This window comes from Sturnus vulgaris, chromosome 7 (genome assembly GCF_052056855.1).
Source record: "Sturnus vulgaris isolate bStuVul1 chromosome 7, bStuVul1.hap1, whole genome shotgun sequence".
NCBI classification, from domain to species: domain Eukaryota; kingdom Metazoa; phylum Chordata; class Aves; order Passeriformes; family Sturnidae; genus Sturnus; species Sturnus vulgaris.
This window is the reverse complement of record NC_142249.1, coordinates 20,072,652-20,090,693: the sequence shown is the minus strand read 5'-3', so window position 1 is coordinate 20,090,693 and position 18,042 is coordinate 20,072,652. Positions and strand designations below refer to the sequence as shown.

The 18,042-nt window shown below is 37.4% G+C and overlaps 1 protein-coding gene across 6 annotated transcripts in view; it reads right to left on the bottom strand.

Moving 5' to 3' along the window:
* Positions 1 to 18,042, bottom strand: part of CHN1 (chimerin 1) — a 104,842-nt gene that overhangs the window by 41,185 nt on the left and 45,615 nt on the right. For all 6 annotated transcript variants that reach the window (XM_088168012.1, XM_014880169.2, XM_088168011.1 and 3 more), the window contains exon 6: positions 5,667 to 5,955. In XM_088168012.1, coding sequence (XP_088024138.1) covers positions 5,667 to 5,955 — 289 coding nt within the window. The remainder of the gene's footprint in view (positions 1 to 5,666; positions 5,956 to 18,042) is intronic.

The following is an 18,042-nucleotide window of genomic DNA, read 5'->3' as shown; positions in this document are numbered from 1 at the left end:
TTAAAGACCCTTAAAAAACATGTTTTGCTTCCTAATTTATCTTTTATAAGCATGAGATACTGGTAAGAGTAAACTAGATATTCTGTGTATGACAGTTGGGGTTTAAATTACTAAAGTGCATGCTTCATTTGGAAGCTCTGAATCTTAAAACAAAATCAGTTTATATGAGCTTTTTTAGTGAATCAATTTTACTGCCATAATGAACACAAATAAGGGCTTGGGTTACTTTTGGTGATTATAAGTAGAAAAAGCACTCTGCAGTTTGGAGAAAATAATTTTCTTTGTGCTGTTGTCTGTACACTGGGCAACATGTGCACTTAACTCTCCTTTCCTGGGTATTAATAAAGACAGGGTTAAGTTAAAACCATATAAGTTTGTAAAAAATGCATCATAACCATTTGCAGTCTTAGTTTGGTCTGTAAATGCCATATATAATACCATACATGACCCTGGCTCCCCAACAACATAAATGCTAATGCACAGAAAGGAAAACTGAGGAAGGCTGAGGCTGGGGCAATCTCTTCTGAGCACAATGTTGCTGAGATGCTGGAGCAGCTACCTAAAAAGTAGGCTCGTCTTTCATCCTGCTAAGAACTTTCTTAGAATTGACAAAATTGTCTGTGCTTTGAAGTCTCTGCTGAAAGATGGGCTAAACCCAGAAGAAATAAATAGAAGTTTCTGCCTTCCACAGAGTTATGTTTTATTTATAAATTACATTAAAGTTACAGAGTGATTGTCATGGACACCCGCGCAGGGACTGGAAAGGAACATTTGTGAGAAAAGAGTTGACAATCTCCTCAAGTTAACCCATGGGATTCTTCAGTGCTCAGTACCCTGCATCTTTAAATGTACTTTAAGGTAAACATTCATAAGTTACACTTCTAAAAACGTTATTGCTTCATTATTAGCCTTGTTACAGCTATGGCTTGTTTAGATGTTGTGTACATTACACACCCATCTTTTAAGTTAATTCAAGTAAATGGAAGTATTTCAAACAACTTCCAGCATGAAGATTGCTTCAGCTCTCAAAGCACACTTTGCTCCCTGATTATTAAGATCAGGTCTTTTTTTTAGCCTCTATCAGTTGCAGAACTGGCATTACTGGGCTCCAAACAGTGCCATTCAAAGCTGTCTTCCTCTATCACAGGCCTCAAAAAGGGTGCCTGTACTGCTGTGACAGCTACTGCAGCTTCCTCAGCTACAGCTTCTCATGTGCTGTCACTGAGGATAAAATAAGCCGTGGTGAAGGAAAGGTTTAAGCAGATCTTACCAACAGATTTGACTGAGAGCAAAAGTAGAAAAGTAGTAGTGTCATTAATGAAAATGTGAGTTTAAGGTTGGAAAGTAAGCCTGGTCCCTGTGCAAACACTTGAAAGTATCACCTTTGGTTTTGTATGTGGAGTCTGTTTGAATTTATTAGAAATGTACACAGATCACGTTTAACTTTGTGATCTGTATTATCTTTGGAGGCAGGTTTAAAAGCATGTTTCCTACTACAATTATACAGATTTACATCTTCAGATCTCCTTGCACAGAGTTGCAGAAAATCAGCCTTCTTCAATATAGAGGAAAAAATGGTATCACCAACTAGGGCAATTGAAAACAGGAAAAGAAAATTGCTTTTGTTGGGTCACTGCTGCCAAAAACCTTCTCTCAATTCTTTCCATCTATAGGAATTGAACAGAATAGAGTACAGTCTAGAAAGGGTCTTTAAATTATTTGCAGCCATTGAGGCTTCTTGAAGAAATAGCATGTATCACCAAAGTAAGCATGAATAGACGTGATTCGGTTGCTATCCTAACATTTACCCCAGCATTTCATTTTGAAAGACATGATAACTCACAACTAATAATTTCACTTTTTCATAATAAATATTAAATCCTGAATCAATTACTCATACAACTTCTTACACATTATACATATTATAAAGAAATCAAAAACAAAAATCAAAATAAAAAATGTTTTGCAGGGCTTCAGAGAAGGAGTTTGATATATGTTTCTAGATATTTACTAATTTCTGAGAGCTACCATTTTAATAAGGTGTTTAACTGAATCAAGTCATCTGCTCTAAGGCCATAATTGCCTTTGAGAGACCCATCAGTATTCAAAGCACAGGAGGAATACTAAATCTTATGATACTGCGTATTATTTCCACTTCCACACTAGGTCATACAAATTGAATCCACATGGGAAACCCTCTTTTAAATCATTCTTACCCCTCTCTTAACACACAGACCACGAGGGCCCCACAATTGAGTTTGGAACAATTTGCAGACTGTTTTGGGAACCAGCATCACCTTTTTAGCACAACAGCTAAAATGTCTGTTTGGGACGTTCGAGCAGGACAAGCACTCTCCTGTTTTCAGTCTCTCCTCCTCCAGTTATCTCTTGACTATTTAGTAATTCCTTCATAGGTTATGAAAAGCATTAAATCATTAACCAGGAATTTTACCTTTTAATGTATACTTGTACATGGTATGCAGTCATAGTCTTTCTCATAATCAGTGAAGCACAGGCTGTGCAGTGGATTATATTCTCATGCTTTTCCCATTAAAAATTGCATCTTAAATCATGCCACAATATGGTCCTCTTGCACGACTCAGGAGTATTGCAATTTGTGTCTTACAGCCCTTATCTAATGATTGCATAAGTTTTGACTTTTCATCTCTTACAGTCTTTAAATCTTTCCCCTTTACTAGGGCTCATTTTTAATATATTGCAAATGGAAAGTGTCACCCAACACATAGTGAATTCTTCTACCACACATTAATTACAGAAAAGAGCAGGGAACAAATAAAGTATCACAAGTGCCTGCTGGGAGGCATCTAACACAAAATGTGGCATTTCCTGCTACTGCCTCACTCCAAACTGAAGACTGGGTGAGTGCCCTTTAATATTTCATTCTCAAGCTTGGGGTGTATTCTCTAGCTGCCCAGTTTCCATGGCTGAAAGTGAGACTCCATTCCCACCAGCTGTTCCACAGGCTCTGACTGTGTTTTTGTGTCTCTTCTTTCCTTCTGAAGGACTTATATTCTATACACCACCCACACATCATTGGGCAACAGTCACAAAATTTAGATTCGTATCTGAACAGCCTCAGAGTCTGCAAATCTGGGAACATATTTTGGCTCAGGATCATCACATTAAAGACCCAGACTTCTTTCTCTCTTTACAGAGGAAGAAGCATACAGTGCAGGGACAAGCTGTGTGACTACATTACAAAACTGATAAAGATGCATTAATTGCCAAATGCTGTACACACTGAGGAAATTTTCATCCTCACCATGGGGCTAATGGGCACACAGATCTTGCTGCTTGGATCATCAGACAATTTTTTCCTGTTAAACTCTGAACAATTTTCTTTAGTTCATTGCAATTCAATGATATTCTCTTCATATTGGACGACAGGAATCAGTCTGCCACCCTTACCATCAAAAAGAAAGAAAAACTACTTATACCTATTTATAAAAGGCTGCTTGTTCCAAATTCTGAGGTTGTTAGTGGGATCAGTGTTGGTCATGGGGCTGAATGCCTTACTCTCCTTGGAGATCTGCGGGGTGAAGTGACATGCAGGAAAATCTGTGCCATCTTCCCACCAAAACCCTGAGAGGTGCAAACATAGCCAAGATGTCACCTCTGTGCCACTCCATGCTGAGAAAGATCATACTGTACTGTCCCCATGAAGCTACAGATAGCAATCCCCACTGGACAATGACTCAAAAAGTAAATTGAAATCTCCACATTCAATTATCCTGTGATGTCTGTGTGCCTCAGTGTGTTCACATCAATATTGTTCCAAGACAAAATAAAGAAGAGTATTAAAACCTGGGCTTCAGGACTGAAAACACCACTATTGTTGAACTGTTTTGTGGCTGAAGCCCCTTTAGTCACTTGTAAGTTCCAATTGAAGAGAGTGGGATGCTGAGATTACATGTCTAACCTGTCTAAAGGTTTTTCACATAGAATTTCAACTTTTGAGAAATATTCAATAGTCTTTGAGCTATTTAATGAGAAATGTTTCAAAACACCATGTATACCTTGTTGGTGAGTGACATAACACAATGTAATCCATAGAAAAAAAAGGATTCTTCAATACTAATCACTAAAATCCCTTTACTATGAACACTGTTTCATCAATCTAAAAAATGTAACAGAACAGAGTTCTGCTGTCACTTGAAAATTTCTAAACGCAGGAAGAGCTAATTTTACCAAAGAAACCCAAAGTGAAGACTTCCAGAAGACTTAGAGAAGATTTTTACCCAGGGTTTGCATTATAATAAACTGTCTGATAATATGCAAAAAAAAAAAAAAATCCTTTTGAAACAGCACATTGGAAGCAGTGGTTGTCAGGAACTGTAAGTGATAACTCACTCTCTACTACTGGTACCTAACAGGCAAGAAATTGGATATTAAATGTGGTCAGCTAGCTTCAATCTCCCAGCAGTATTTCTTTTGTCAAAACGATCTGATAACAGTGAAGATTCATACTTTAAGCTAAGTTGGGTGCTTCATCTCTCAACAAATTCAGTGCAGAATGACAGATTCTGCTGAAGAAGGATTTGAAGGAGCAAAGCCTCTCTCTCTGTGGGCTCTCTGTGGAGCTTAGTTTCACTGTAATAGTCATGTATGTTGGAAATTGTCAGTCAGACCTTTCCTCCACATCCACAAAAATTAAACTTGCATATTTTTGATTGGAGAGACAAAAGATCCCAACTAAGGTTAGCATTTCTTCTATGCACTATAAGCATATTAGATAGTCCTAATGTATATCATTCTGAAGTTTGTGAAATAGGGAAACATATCAGACTATTATATATGCATTAACACCTAGAGGCATGTAAAAATATGTTTAATAAAGACTTTCGTTTGTCAGACTTTCAATAAACAAAGTATTTCATTTAACACAATGGTATTTACATTTTGGTTTCCTTTTATGTTTAGTCTCTGAAACACAAATGAAATTTCAGTCAGCTGCTTTGTCTGCCCAGTACATCTCCAACCTCCTTTAATATTTTTATGTTCACTGGTTCTAAGACTTCTTTTTTCTTAATTTTTCTTTTATAATCCAGGATGCAATTACTTCTCAGCTGATACTGCAACTCTCTGAAGAGAGCAATCCCTCTTTGTAAGTCTGGCTGAGGCCAAAAATAGCTCTGTCAGCTTCTGACAGGCTGAACTTAGCCAAGTGAAATGTTTTAACATTTTATCAACTTAATGAACAGTCTTATTTATAATGTGGCCAACTTTACTGTCATTATATGCAGACTGCTGAATAGATTATGGAATGCATTTGTTTAGGGAAAGCTGAATATATTAAGAAATAAAATGCAATTGTCTTATATACTGTAAACAATTTTAAGATTAAATATTCTTTGCCCATTTGAAATAAAACAGTGGCTTTATGGTAACACCCATAACTATAAAAACACCTGAAGAATTACAATGACAAATAACTAACCTCCAAATAATGAACATTTGCAATATGCAAAAATTACCATTACATAACTCTATAAGCAGTTTAAATATTACAGTTAATGTAACACTGGAAATAACTATGTAGACTAAATTGCTACAGAGATCTTTAGTACTTACAGTAGAGGGGAAAGGTTAAAAGTACAAAATAAAAAGTCTAACAGAAAAAAAAGCATGGGTTAACAATTGCTTACCCTCTTTTCTGCTACCTCATCCTCTCCTGTAGACTCTTTGCCATCATGTTCATCTCTCAGGGCTGGCATATGCTTTTTGTGTGCTGGCTCTCTGTTTAAGGTTGTATATCCTATGTGTTCATAAATTGGATTAATTGTCATCTTGGAAATGTATTCAGCTGCCTTCGTTTCAATATAAAGAGTAATCAATCCATCTGTCACCAGGTCATGGATGGACTCAAAACGTTTCTCCCCAACAAAGTGTTTTCCATCGTAGTAGAGTCTGAAGTTTCTGGTTTGACTTCCAAATCTGCCTCAATGAAATGGGAAAGTTGTTTTTTTTAAAGAACAGTAAGCAGAATAAATAAGAGTAAGCAAGCCTTTGCAAACAATTAAAAACACTTTATCACTTAAAGCTGTGACTACGCTCTGTGTCTGGTCTGGCCGAGCTGGGGAACTACTACTTAGCACAGATAGGAAGAGAGATCAACAACTGCAGATAGCCAAAACAGTTACTGTCCCTGAAGGAGCTGTTTGTTCTTGTATTCTTTTAGCCTTTCCATTATCTATGGAAAAACTGAAAAATTACTTCACACTCTTTATGGCTTTTTTTAGTGCTTCACTACTTTATCACTGTAGTCAATTTGCTTGGCTTGATATGAAGAGTTCTCATAATAGAGTCCTCTATTACAGCTGATCAATACGGAGTTTTGATGCTGTCTCAGACCTCTGCTCCCCTGCTTGCTTGCAGGAAGAGGCCATTCAAGGTTCAGCTGAGCTCCAGTGCCAACAATTACACTGAAGCAGAACTGCTGCCAGAACCAGAGCAGCACAGGACAAAATGGCACAAGGGCAAGCATTTTTTATTCCTGGCCAAAGGCCCAGGACTAACTCTTCAAGCTTTGTACAAAAGTCCTTCTGTGTTATGCTTGTTAAGTCCCAAGCTTCAAGCAAATCTTTGTAATATACAGGATATATAACACGAAAGCTCTCCAACACCAGCCATTCTGCATCAGGATGGAACAGCATTTTGATACATGCTCTTAGCAACATAAGTATGCTGATTTTATCAGAACAGTAGAATATTTTTAAAAACTGCACTTAGAATCTGCAACCATTTTCTGCCTCAAAGCAGTCTAAACATGTGGAAACACACCAGTGTCTGCTCTTGGCAACATTTCCTGTGGAGAAGATGGAGGCAAGAAGCTGCTTTCACAGCTCAGTCCAGTGTTGTTCCTTGGTCAGACAGCAGGAAGGGTACTGGGCCCCCTTATGAGGTCAGATGTGCCAAATAAAAACTAAGAACTAAATTTGAAAGGATGGATTGGTTTCACTTTACAATCAAATGCTTCATTTGAGATGTTAAGGAACACAGTAAATAATGATACTCTGCTGAAGTGGCTCCTCTTCTGAGCAGGGCGTCACCAAACAGGGGAAAGCATAATTTTAGACCTTGCCTCAGGTGAAATATGGCATTCTTCTTGGAAATATGGACAAAAAAGACACAGTTCTGGAATCTGTTTTTTTTTTTTCTCTCTGTTCTACATCAAAATGCCAAACTTTCCCATCACTCTATCAATAGTCTGACAGTGACTGCAACTTCAGAAGCTGCTGTTTCTACACAACACTGAAATGTAAATGGAATCTGCATCCTGCTCAGTAAGAAGAGGACACAATGTGTAGGAACTCTGTGGGCATTTTCCTGCAGATTAACTGGTACTTCCATGCGTATTTTTATGCCACACAAACTAAAAGCTCATTAACCAAATGCGAGAAATTACAAAATGACAGAAAGAAATACGTTTTTACCCAATGCTAATTTCATCACAAGATACAGTTCTGAGTAAATACAAGTCATTCAGAAAGTAGAAAGATAATGTCCTGAGTTATAGCAGAAGGGGTGGATGTTTTCAGACTTCAGGGCACCTTCATACTCAACACGGTGTATGGCAAGCAAGCTCTGACCACGAGACATCCTCTTTATACACCCCTGACTGTCAGAGAAGCCCACATGAGCCAAGAGTGCTCAGCACTTGCAGTGCCAAAGTGAGCGACCTTCATTGTCATCTGCTCAATAGTGGGAATAATGCACACTGAGCACATACAAGCACCTTGATGATTCTCACTTCACTGGGAGAACCAAATAAGTTTGAAGGTGAAGAATAATGGGCCTTTAATGATAATATACATTAGAATTACTTATATTAAGAGACGCAGGTGAACTGCTGCTCCAATCAGTAACATCAGCTCTGACTACTTAAAGCAGAGTTTTAAGCAAGTTGGAGGTCACTTATTGCTCTAGTTTTCTAGAAGAAAAAGTATTACACTAATTTTATCAAGAGAGGATAAGGCACAGAAAAGCATCACAAGGCCTGTTACTAAGTACACAGTGTCTTGGTTTTAACAACATCCCTCAAAGTCTAAAACCAGTCTGGTTCTGAAGAACAAGATGAGCAATGCAGAAAACAAATAGAACTTCTTTAAAGATTAGTTGTCTTTCCATAGGGTCAGAAGGTGCACCCTCCTACCCCAGGTATGTTTTACTGAGCAGCCCCTATGCTGTAGATCTGTTCAGACTGCTGCACATGAAATGTGTCATTGAGAGCTACTATAAGGAATAGTTTCCAAGAGATGAATGGTTTATCTTTATGTAATTTCCCATTTGTTCCAAATAAACTTTTTTCTCTATTCTTTTCTAATTGGATATGTTGTGGAGAAAGGTACTGGTTTTCAAATAGAATCCTACTACTAACAAGGAGATAAACCCCCAAAATCCCCACAAGTCAATGAAACACCAGTGTTTTACAAAGACTGTACTATCAATAACGTGTCTCAGAATCCTGTTTTATTTCTTTCAAACTTATTTAAATTTTTTTCTGACCACATAATGACACTATTTTTATCAAATTACAGTATAAAAACAAACACACATGTTGAATTGAAAACTATGAATAAAGATTTAATCTCCAGTCTTTAGTCTTACTTACAACTATGGTTTAAATTTTTCCACTTGCAAAACTATTTCTTTATGTTTACTTTCTGTAACATTCCTGCAGCCTAGTTAATTATACATCACCGTGGCAACTAAGTAGAGCCAAGATTTGATATTTCAACTTCCTGATGCTCTCCTCCTAAAAGCAAGTATTAGTACCAGCTGTTTTTTGTTTAATAAATAGAAAGTGGGACACAGATAAAGTATGTTCTCTTTTGGTTTATATGGGGGAACATTACATGTTTTTCCAAGAAAAAGAATTAGACCTCTGACATGTCAAACAGTCTCATTGTGTCCACTGTGCATTTATTAGCAAGCAGCAGGACTACATATGAAAGACTTTTTTATTCCAAGTTGTCTCGTTCCTTTGGTTGCCAGTGGGGCAGAGTAGATAACATGGGAAAATGTATTAAATGGTAGAGTAAATGTGGCTGATAATAAAGGATGATAAAGAACTGAGGGGTTGAATTAGGTATCATACCATGAGAGACAGGCCTCAGAATCAGCCAGATACCTGCATGCAGCATTCAGTAAAGAAACAAAAGGAAGAAGTGAAGGACTCAGAACAGAGACACACACTCTCTTACCATCTGAGATGAATTTTATAGTCCACATACAGAATTGTACAGTAGCTATTCACCACTTTCACAGGCTATTTTATGATGAGAAGAATTTCTAGACCCAGGCATTATTTAGAATGGTTAGCTGCAACCAAATGACAAATTAATATCCCTCAGGACTACTCATGTCCTCCTTAGTTCCAATCTACTTCAAACACAGAACTGGGAAAACTTAAGTCTGCGCCTAAAGGTCACTTTGACTTAATCTTCCTTTGGAGAAAGAGTCTTAATATGCTTTGCAGCCAGAAGGCAGAAGTCTTTCTTAAAATTAGGTGCCAGAATTTCAGTTCTATATTCTGAAAACTCTCAACCAACACTTACGACTAGAGTCTTGTTACTCCATAAAAAGCCACAGGAATATAAGAGGAATATAAGGAATCTTGCAATCATGAATGTCTCTTAATCATGCTGTGTGCTTGGGAGTGAAAACAAATTATTCCACAGACCCTCTTTTGGCCCATTTCCTTGTCAAAGGAAGACAAGCCTTGCATGCAGCCAAAACCTCTTCTACACAATTATCCCTGAAGGTCTCCAGCTCCTGAAAGCAGCTAATTTTTTTTTTAATATTCATTGGCAACAACATTTCTGATGATAGCCAGACAATTGCAGAACTTGCCAACTTCCCAGAATACCTGCCTGACAAATAACATAGCTTTCAAAACCTGAGTAGTATTTTACAAGAACACAATATGTATAAATGAAATCAAATGCATTGATAGGGGTTGATACAAATGGAGACAAAAAGTCCTTTGCTGATATGGCTGGGAAGGGTGGCAGAGTATAGTCACTATAGATAGTTTTCCCAAGCCACTTGGAAGGGCAGTACTGGCTAGCTGACTGTTGCTTGATGAACATTAATTTAGTGTAAAGCTATCCCTAAAACCTGGTAATACTCATGCTGAATGCATGATACTTGAGTTCAGCATGGAAGAAATATGGAATCCTTCAAAAGAGAAAACAGATCTTAGACCTGGTACTGCAACGTGTCTATCCCCTGCCAATGCAGACACAACCTTTGACTCCCCCTGTCTAACCTGGATCAAACAAAAAAGTTCAGAGCTTGTACAATATCACTGATAACAGCTTCCCAGCAGCCTCTCTCAGCTGAGGCTGAAGACATCACTGCCCGAACTTCCTTATCCAAGGCAGAAAATAATACTTCATAAATAGTGTGTCAACAGCAGGCAGTGAGGAACAGAGCAGTGGCACTTCCCTGTGGATCATAAGCACTGTCAGGGACAAACCAACTGCTCTAGGGCATCAGCAGTAGGCAACAGTTGCTGAAAACAATGAAGAAAAAGTGTTATCAGCCCTTGGCATTTCACAAATAAATATAACAAAATGAGAAAAGAATTCCTTTGCTTCAATGTGTTATTTTACCATAAGCAGCTGATTTTCACCATCTTAAATTTTGAAAAAATGACAGCTGATCAAGTACTATGTATGGCATTAATATGCAGTAAGACCACTTAATACTTCAGATAAATGTTACTGTTCTTGATCAGTGGTAAGCATTTGAAAATAATCTGTTTGGTTTGAACAGATGCATTACCTCTTCTTAGTATTGTGCATGCATACCTTTTTCCATTTAACCTCATATAAATCGCTGAGATTGATTTGATGATTGACTCAGAATTAATACCAAGGTTTTGGGCAATGTTTTACTGTCTTTTCTACCTGATGAAAGGTCCATGCTTCCTGGAAATAGACTCACTGTGGTTAGTGGTTAAGACACATAGTGGGTTAAGTCTGCAGGCACATGGGAACGTATTAAAAGCCTGGTATCTTCTCTTTACAAGACAGCAATATTTGGAGACCTATGCCCAGCTTGCCTAGATAAAGATAATCTGGAAAAGTTACTCACAGCAATGTTACTAACTTTCACAGTTTCCTAATACATAAATAATGTTTACCAAAATTTTTAAAGAAATGTTCTTCAAGAGTTAATTTTATCATGTGACTTTGTGCTACAGAGAGATTTCATATTACTTTAAAATAGAACTGTTTCAATTCATCTAAATTAAGGTATCAACCCTACCACTGTCTCCTGAGCTAACTTAAAAATGTGCATACAAATCTTACTCTATGTAAAACATTTTAATTTTAGGTCATATATGATATTGTTTTTCTGGTATATTTTGAAGTAGAACAATATCAGAAATTCCACTGCAATTGTGTGGAGAGAAAAGTGCCACAGCATAATGCTCAAACATGTTCATTTTTGTTTTACTCAGAGAAGCTTTTCCTGCAAGGGCTTAGAGACAAAGAATGGTTGGAAAGGCACCTTTAAAGGTCATCCAGTCCAATCCCCCTGCAATAAGCAGTGATATCTTAACCTAGACCAGGATGCTCAGAGCCCCGTCCAATGAATTTTTCCATGGATGGGATATCTGCTATTTCTCTGGGCAACCTGTTCCAGTGTTTCATTACCCTTATCATAAAAAATTATTTTGTATCTATTCTAAATCAACCTTCTTTTAAATAAAAGTTATTAATGACTGTGGTATTTCTCTTTTGCTTCTATAGACTTTCTCACACTAAAAGAAACTTGCTCTTAATTTATCCTACTAAAACAATGTGGATATTTGAATTCAGTATACCAAGAAAACCAGAGTGGAAGACATCAAGTGAAAACCCAAGGAAATATTCTTATTGTAAAAAAACCCAACCTTTGCAAGTCCAGAAAGGGTTTTGGAGAGCAGAGTGGAGCAACACGGTTTTTGCTGTTTTTCCTGTTTGTTTGGGTTTTTTCCTAAGGTACAGGACAGGCTGTAGTTCAAGGTCTCAAGAAAACCCAAATTCACTTAGATTAAAAAAAAGCTACAGTAAGATTTCTGTTCCAGAGAGATTTTGTCAAATCTGATTTGCCTTAAGCCACTGCTAATTCGAATTTTACAATGCAAGTTTACTTAACTTACTTAAAGGTATTACAGAATTTGCTATTCACTTAACTTGTTTTTTCAGTGTATTCTATTTCTAATCTTCTAGTACTCACTCATCAGTTCTTTGCAAACAGTGAGATTCACCAATATACTCATCCTGCTCTCTAAATGGTTTTTCCTCAAAGCCGCATTCCTTAACAATAAACGAGCATAAAAACACAAAATGAAACGGTTCCTGCATACATAACATGCATTGTTAGAATTCTTGGGGCTACTAACAGTTCATCAATGAAGATTAATAGCCTTTTTTACTATTATATTCTGTTTTTCTAGATTACAATTTCTTCTTTCATGCAAGTGCAGCAATAAATGGGGCAGATATCCATTTATTACTGAAACTGTTTGAGTTAATTTATTCATTTCAGGAAATAAAAGAAAAAACATTAACTTGATTCTCTTTCTAGCACCTATCAAATCAGAAGGAACCAGAGTCAACTCAGCTGAGCTTCACCAAGTATAAGGAAGGAGAAAGAAAAGGAAAACTGGGCCAGGTAACACTTATTGCTGACAGCTGTTTTGGTGTTTGAATAATTGATAAATGTTTTGATGAAAACAATTATGACATTAAACAACAATGTAAGGCTATTGTGTGTTATCTTGAAAATATATCTATAAAGCACCCACAGTATCTACAGCAGGGAAAGTACAGGAATAAAGGTGTTTCTCCAAATACGAAAATTTCTAAATATGTATTCCAAAAATTTACAAAAGAAGAGGCCTAATAAAAAGGACTAACTTGAAGATAGATTTCTACCTAGCATTTTCTAAAAGCAATAGAGAAAAAGAGGCATTCCAGTAGAACTTACAGAAGACAGAAGAGATATGTATGGTTTGACAGGAGAGGAGAGCACAGTGTGTTTGCATACACAATTTAATTATCAACTGATTGCATTATGATTTGATTTTTTCAACTATTCCAACAGTGCCTACAAGCTTTAAACCAGACAGATATTATGCAGCATAAAACCAGCAAAATCCAACACTGATTCCTGCTCAGGAGCTGTGACTAGGGGTAGTCTGAGAGATGGGGTACAACCTTCAGTCTGTCTAGGCCATTTTTAAGATATCCTAGACTTTTGTACTGAACAAGCATGCGAGATAATAGAGAAGAGAAAACATCTTCTGTAATGGAGAAATTAGGCCTGAAGAACTCCATGGCCTAAAGCCAAGTCATATATGAAGCCAAGAAGCAAGCCCAGACCTTCTGAGCTCCACCGAGGTACCTGACACGAGCCCAGATCACAGCAGACCTTTGTGTCACAACAGGAACTACAGCCAGGGTGAAGGACATGGCATAAAATGAACATGAGCTGTGTACACTGAGCACAGGCATCTCCTGGACAAGCTCTCCCAAAAAGTTCACAACATGCTGAAGCAGAGTATTCCTCTGAGAAGTGCTGAACTTAACATGAGCAGGAGAAAGACTGCAGTAAACTAAATTGCCAAAGATAAATTAGACACTCTAGCCAAAAGAAAACAGAGCTGACAGCAACAACAGATGGGAAGAGGAGGGAAGGAGAACAGGAACACAGCAAGAAGACGTGAACCATAAGGAAAAAAGCATTCTAGTCTGTGGGAGGACCTAGGTAGCCAGTTAATTACTCATTAAGGTTAGCAGCTATTTATTATTATTCTGAATACTTAAGTGAAGCCATTTCAGTAGTGCCCAGGTGCACTTACATAAGGCAGATGACAAGCAGACACCTCAGCTGTTTACTGATAGCTGAACCTTTCCTGTTATTGACAAACTAACAGGGTAAATTATTTAGTGTGAAATTTTATGTAGGGAAAGAAAATTTTTACATGGAAGATCATTTCAATAGAGGGCAAATTGCTTTTCTGCTTCAAACAAAACAATATCCAAAATTTATCACCACCTTTTCTCCTGTTTTTTTTTTCAGTTAGCAACCAAGGAATACTGTACGAATATTTTAGAAAGGATTCTAGAAGCTGAATTCAACCCTAGCTACTGCCAATCACTTCATTTGCAAATCAGGTAAAACAAATACACAGAAGGATACGCAAAATTTAGTCTTTAAAATGGTCTTTATAATTTTTTCCTACCAACCAGCATGATGTCAGAATACTGTTACCATGGTAAAGTGAAGAGATGCAGTTAGCTACTGTTTTGCTGGGTTCCTTCTGACTACTTAAAGATCAGCTGTAGATGCAGGATAAACTATGATCAGATTGTGATATATTCATAGAAAAACATAATTCAGCTATTATCGTGTAGAAAGTAGTTTCAAACAATTCTTCTTTTCCCAACTGCTCTCCCATGTCCCAGTATGTACGAGGCTTTTCAGCAGAATGCAGATCAACAGTTCTGATCTCTGAATTCAGAAGCCTTTTGCAAATGTTGAATTCTACATGTGTAAGTAATCCCCCAGCAATCCACACGTGTTCTGGAACAGCACTACACGTGTCCCAGAAGAGCCCACCGAAAATAAACAGCATCCAGCTACCAAAGCAGTCATCTTCTGAAACTTAAAAGGTTCATTTGCAGCATTATGCTCTAATAGCCTACCAATTAGATCTCCTTTTAAAATGCCAGTGGCTAGTTTATTAACAAAATTTCATAATTAAGGGATTGAGAATGTATATATTAATTTGCACAATAGATGTAATTGTTTGACTAAAATAAAGTTTACTAATTTTTGACATTCATTTCACCTGAAAAATTCTTTCCTGGTGCTACATAATCTTCAATGTGCCCAAACCCCCAAACATAAAGAAAACATGACTCATAATCATGGCTCACATTATTACCTTTTTTTTTAAATCATGCTGCAGAACCTTATTCCAATTCATTCTCAGTATCACAACAATAGAATTTGCAGGAAGGGAAACCATGGTAACCAATTAAATGTGCTACAGCAGCTATCAGCTCAAAAGAACATGCAGTACCATCACACTTCAACGCCTACCACTAGCACACTCTCTACCCATTTCCTCTTTATCCTCATCCTAATTATTAAACAAGCTCTCACCACAAAAGGCTACATTGCAAACCATGTCTATTGTTGCTGTCATTTGCTATAGGTCTTAACATTAAGCAATGTAGTACTCTTTTGCAAATTTAAAAGCAGATCTAATGGCTCCAGAAGTGAATTAGGAATTTTCATTCTTTAAACCTGTTTGGAACATTGAATTAACATTACAATGTATTTTATACTTTTTCTTTCTAACAGAGTCTTGCTGGTATCTATGGACACAGATATAAATCTGTGATAGTTTTCTCATGTTAGTGATTTTTTTTAAACCTCAAGATTGCAAAACATTTTCAGTGACATTCTCTGATTGATTAATTAATTAGTAAGGATTGGTGAATACATCCATGATTAAGAACAGGCATTAAATACAGTAGGGTGCTGATTTGCTGCTCTCAGTTGTTTTTATGCTTCATTCTCCTTTATATGGTATCTGAGCTGACATAATTTTACAGGCCTTCTTAGGCTCTGAACATCAGTTTTATTCGAAGGACAGCTCTCAATATTTAGTCAAACTTTTATACTTAAAATAATATTTAAATTATCATTTTCTTTTTCTTTAAGAGCCTACTTCTACCTCTGTTAGAAATTCTAAAAAATTTATTTTCTGAATAAATCCCACCATCTTTTGTTTTTCAAATTTAGATTTAAAAGGTAGTCTGCCTTTAAAAAAGTCAGGATGCAAATTAATTGCACAATAATGGATGAAAGTAGACAAAAATAGCTTATCATAAGACGATCAAAATGCAGCTTGTTACATAAGTGAAAAGCAGATTTTACAGTAGCTCAACAGCAACTTTAAAAACTGAAAAGTTTTTTTGGGTAGGAGTCACTTTCCCTACCTTACAAAGAAAAAATATTAAAAATCATCACTTTTAACTCAATTTACTATTCCAGAGTATTGCACTAAGAAGCTGACTGCCTTGCTTAAGCTTGCAAAAAGTATTTTTCCTGTCCTACATTTGGTCTTTTAAGTGGTGCTAGGCTATATCTGTAGCTATAGCAGCTCAGGAACAAGATCTTTAGATCTACTAAAGCTAGCTCCATAAAAGCACCACAGCCTAATGCTTCACAGTGGTCAACAACTCATTTAGAAGGTTTAGAGAACAAAGAACTAAAACACGTGGTGTGGTTCATCTCGAACAGGATGAGCAGTCCTGGCCGGTATGGACACTGAGATTTTGGACATCAGCTACAATAGCTGGTGGAATCAAATGTAACACTCAAAGTGTTCCATGATGATTTGGGGAATTATCTGGCTTGGGTCCTCAGGACAAAGCACAAAAAGCTTGTTCTTCTCCATTTCAGAAAAGATGACTGGAAACATTTCATTACAGAGACATCATACCTTGCCACAGGAAGGGATATGATCCTGTTTCACTAAACTGCTCTTCACGACTGGATGCACTGGGCTTTTCAGGATTCCCAGGCACGCTGACACAAACACAGGAAGAAGACATCTGCCAGAGCTGGGCGTGCTGGGCCGTCTGTCTCACTGAAATGCCTGCCTCCCCAGCAGAACCATCGGCAGCTACAGGAAACAAACCTGTCTCAGTCTCAACATCAGCTGCTCCTACCCAGAGCTACCACCAGACTTTCATGTGTCGATGAACTGGGATTTCATGATGCAATAGCACTTCACAGGCAGTTTCCAGTGTGCTCTAATCAGAACTGACACTGTCAAAGACTGACACATCAGACAACAAACAGTGAGAGAGATTGAGTAGATACACAGAAATACAGAGGGAACCAAGTATTTATGTCGAGAGTTGATAGTACCTTCAAGAATCTAAATTTTAGCCAACTTTTTTCCATTTTTCCGCCAAAATGTCCCTGAAAACCAACGAGAAAACAAGGATATTTAATTTTATGTTTTGTCACTGTGTTATTGGAGAATTAGAGCACCTCTAGAGAATTGCTGGGTTAACTTCATAAAATTTTGGAATCTGTTCTGTGTCTATTTTTTTTATGGAACAGCTGACCAAGTTTTATTTTCTCCTACATCTTCTTAGAGGTAAAACAAAGGTAAAGAAAGAAAAGCAAAAATCATACTGAAGTGATTTTAAAGTTAACATGACTGCTTCAGAGACAGAGTGGCACTTAAACCTAGTATGAAAATAGCAAATTGGTTCATATAGCTAGAAGAGAAAGGGTGAAATTAGACACCCTGAACTCAATCAAAGCTTTCTGTTGAACTTGGAAAAGTTTTGTTCATACATACCATCCTACTGACAAGCTCCATTTTTGGCCATGGAAATGACATTCTTAAATTCCTGCTGGGATTATCTAAACTGCAGATGGGGCTATCTTTGCCATCTGGCAAAGTAGTGACCCAAGTACAAGTGATGCTCTCAAAAAATGATAGAGCTACATAAACTCATCATGGCAATCAGAGCAAACTTCTCACAGTCAGGATGCACAGAGAGACTGCAGAAAGGACCTAGTCTTTAAGAGAGGCTACAGTGTCAGAACCACAGTCAGTGGGCATTTTGGCTAATGTTTATATCCTGCATTTATAATTCCAGGGAGAGGAAAAATAAAAATGGAGCAAAATTCTCCCTCCAGTCAATGGAAACACTCCTGCTACACTGTCTAGTAGTAACAAAAAAGAAAGTCTAGTGATAAAATTCCGGTGTGTGGAAGACGGAGCATCACAGTTCACAGAATTACACCTAAGGTATGAGAGTTAACACCCTCCTTCTTACACTTGGAAGGTCAACAGTGAGACAACAGAGCATTATCTGCTGTGGGAAGGAAGGCAGCCACCTAGACCCACTGCCCTTGATACACAAGACATTGAGCCTTAAACACCATGAACTGGCTGCAAGATGCTGCAGTTTCAGTCTCTGATGT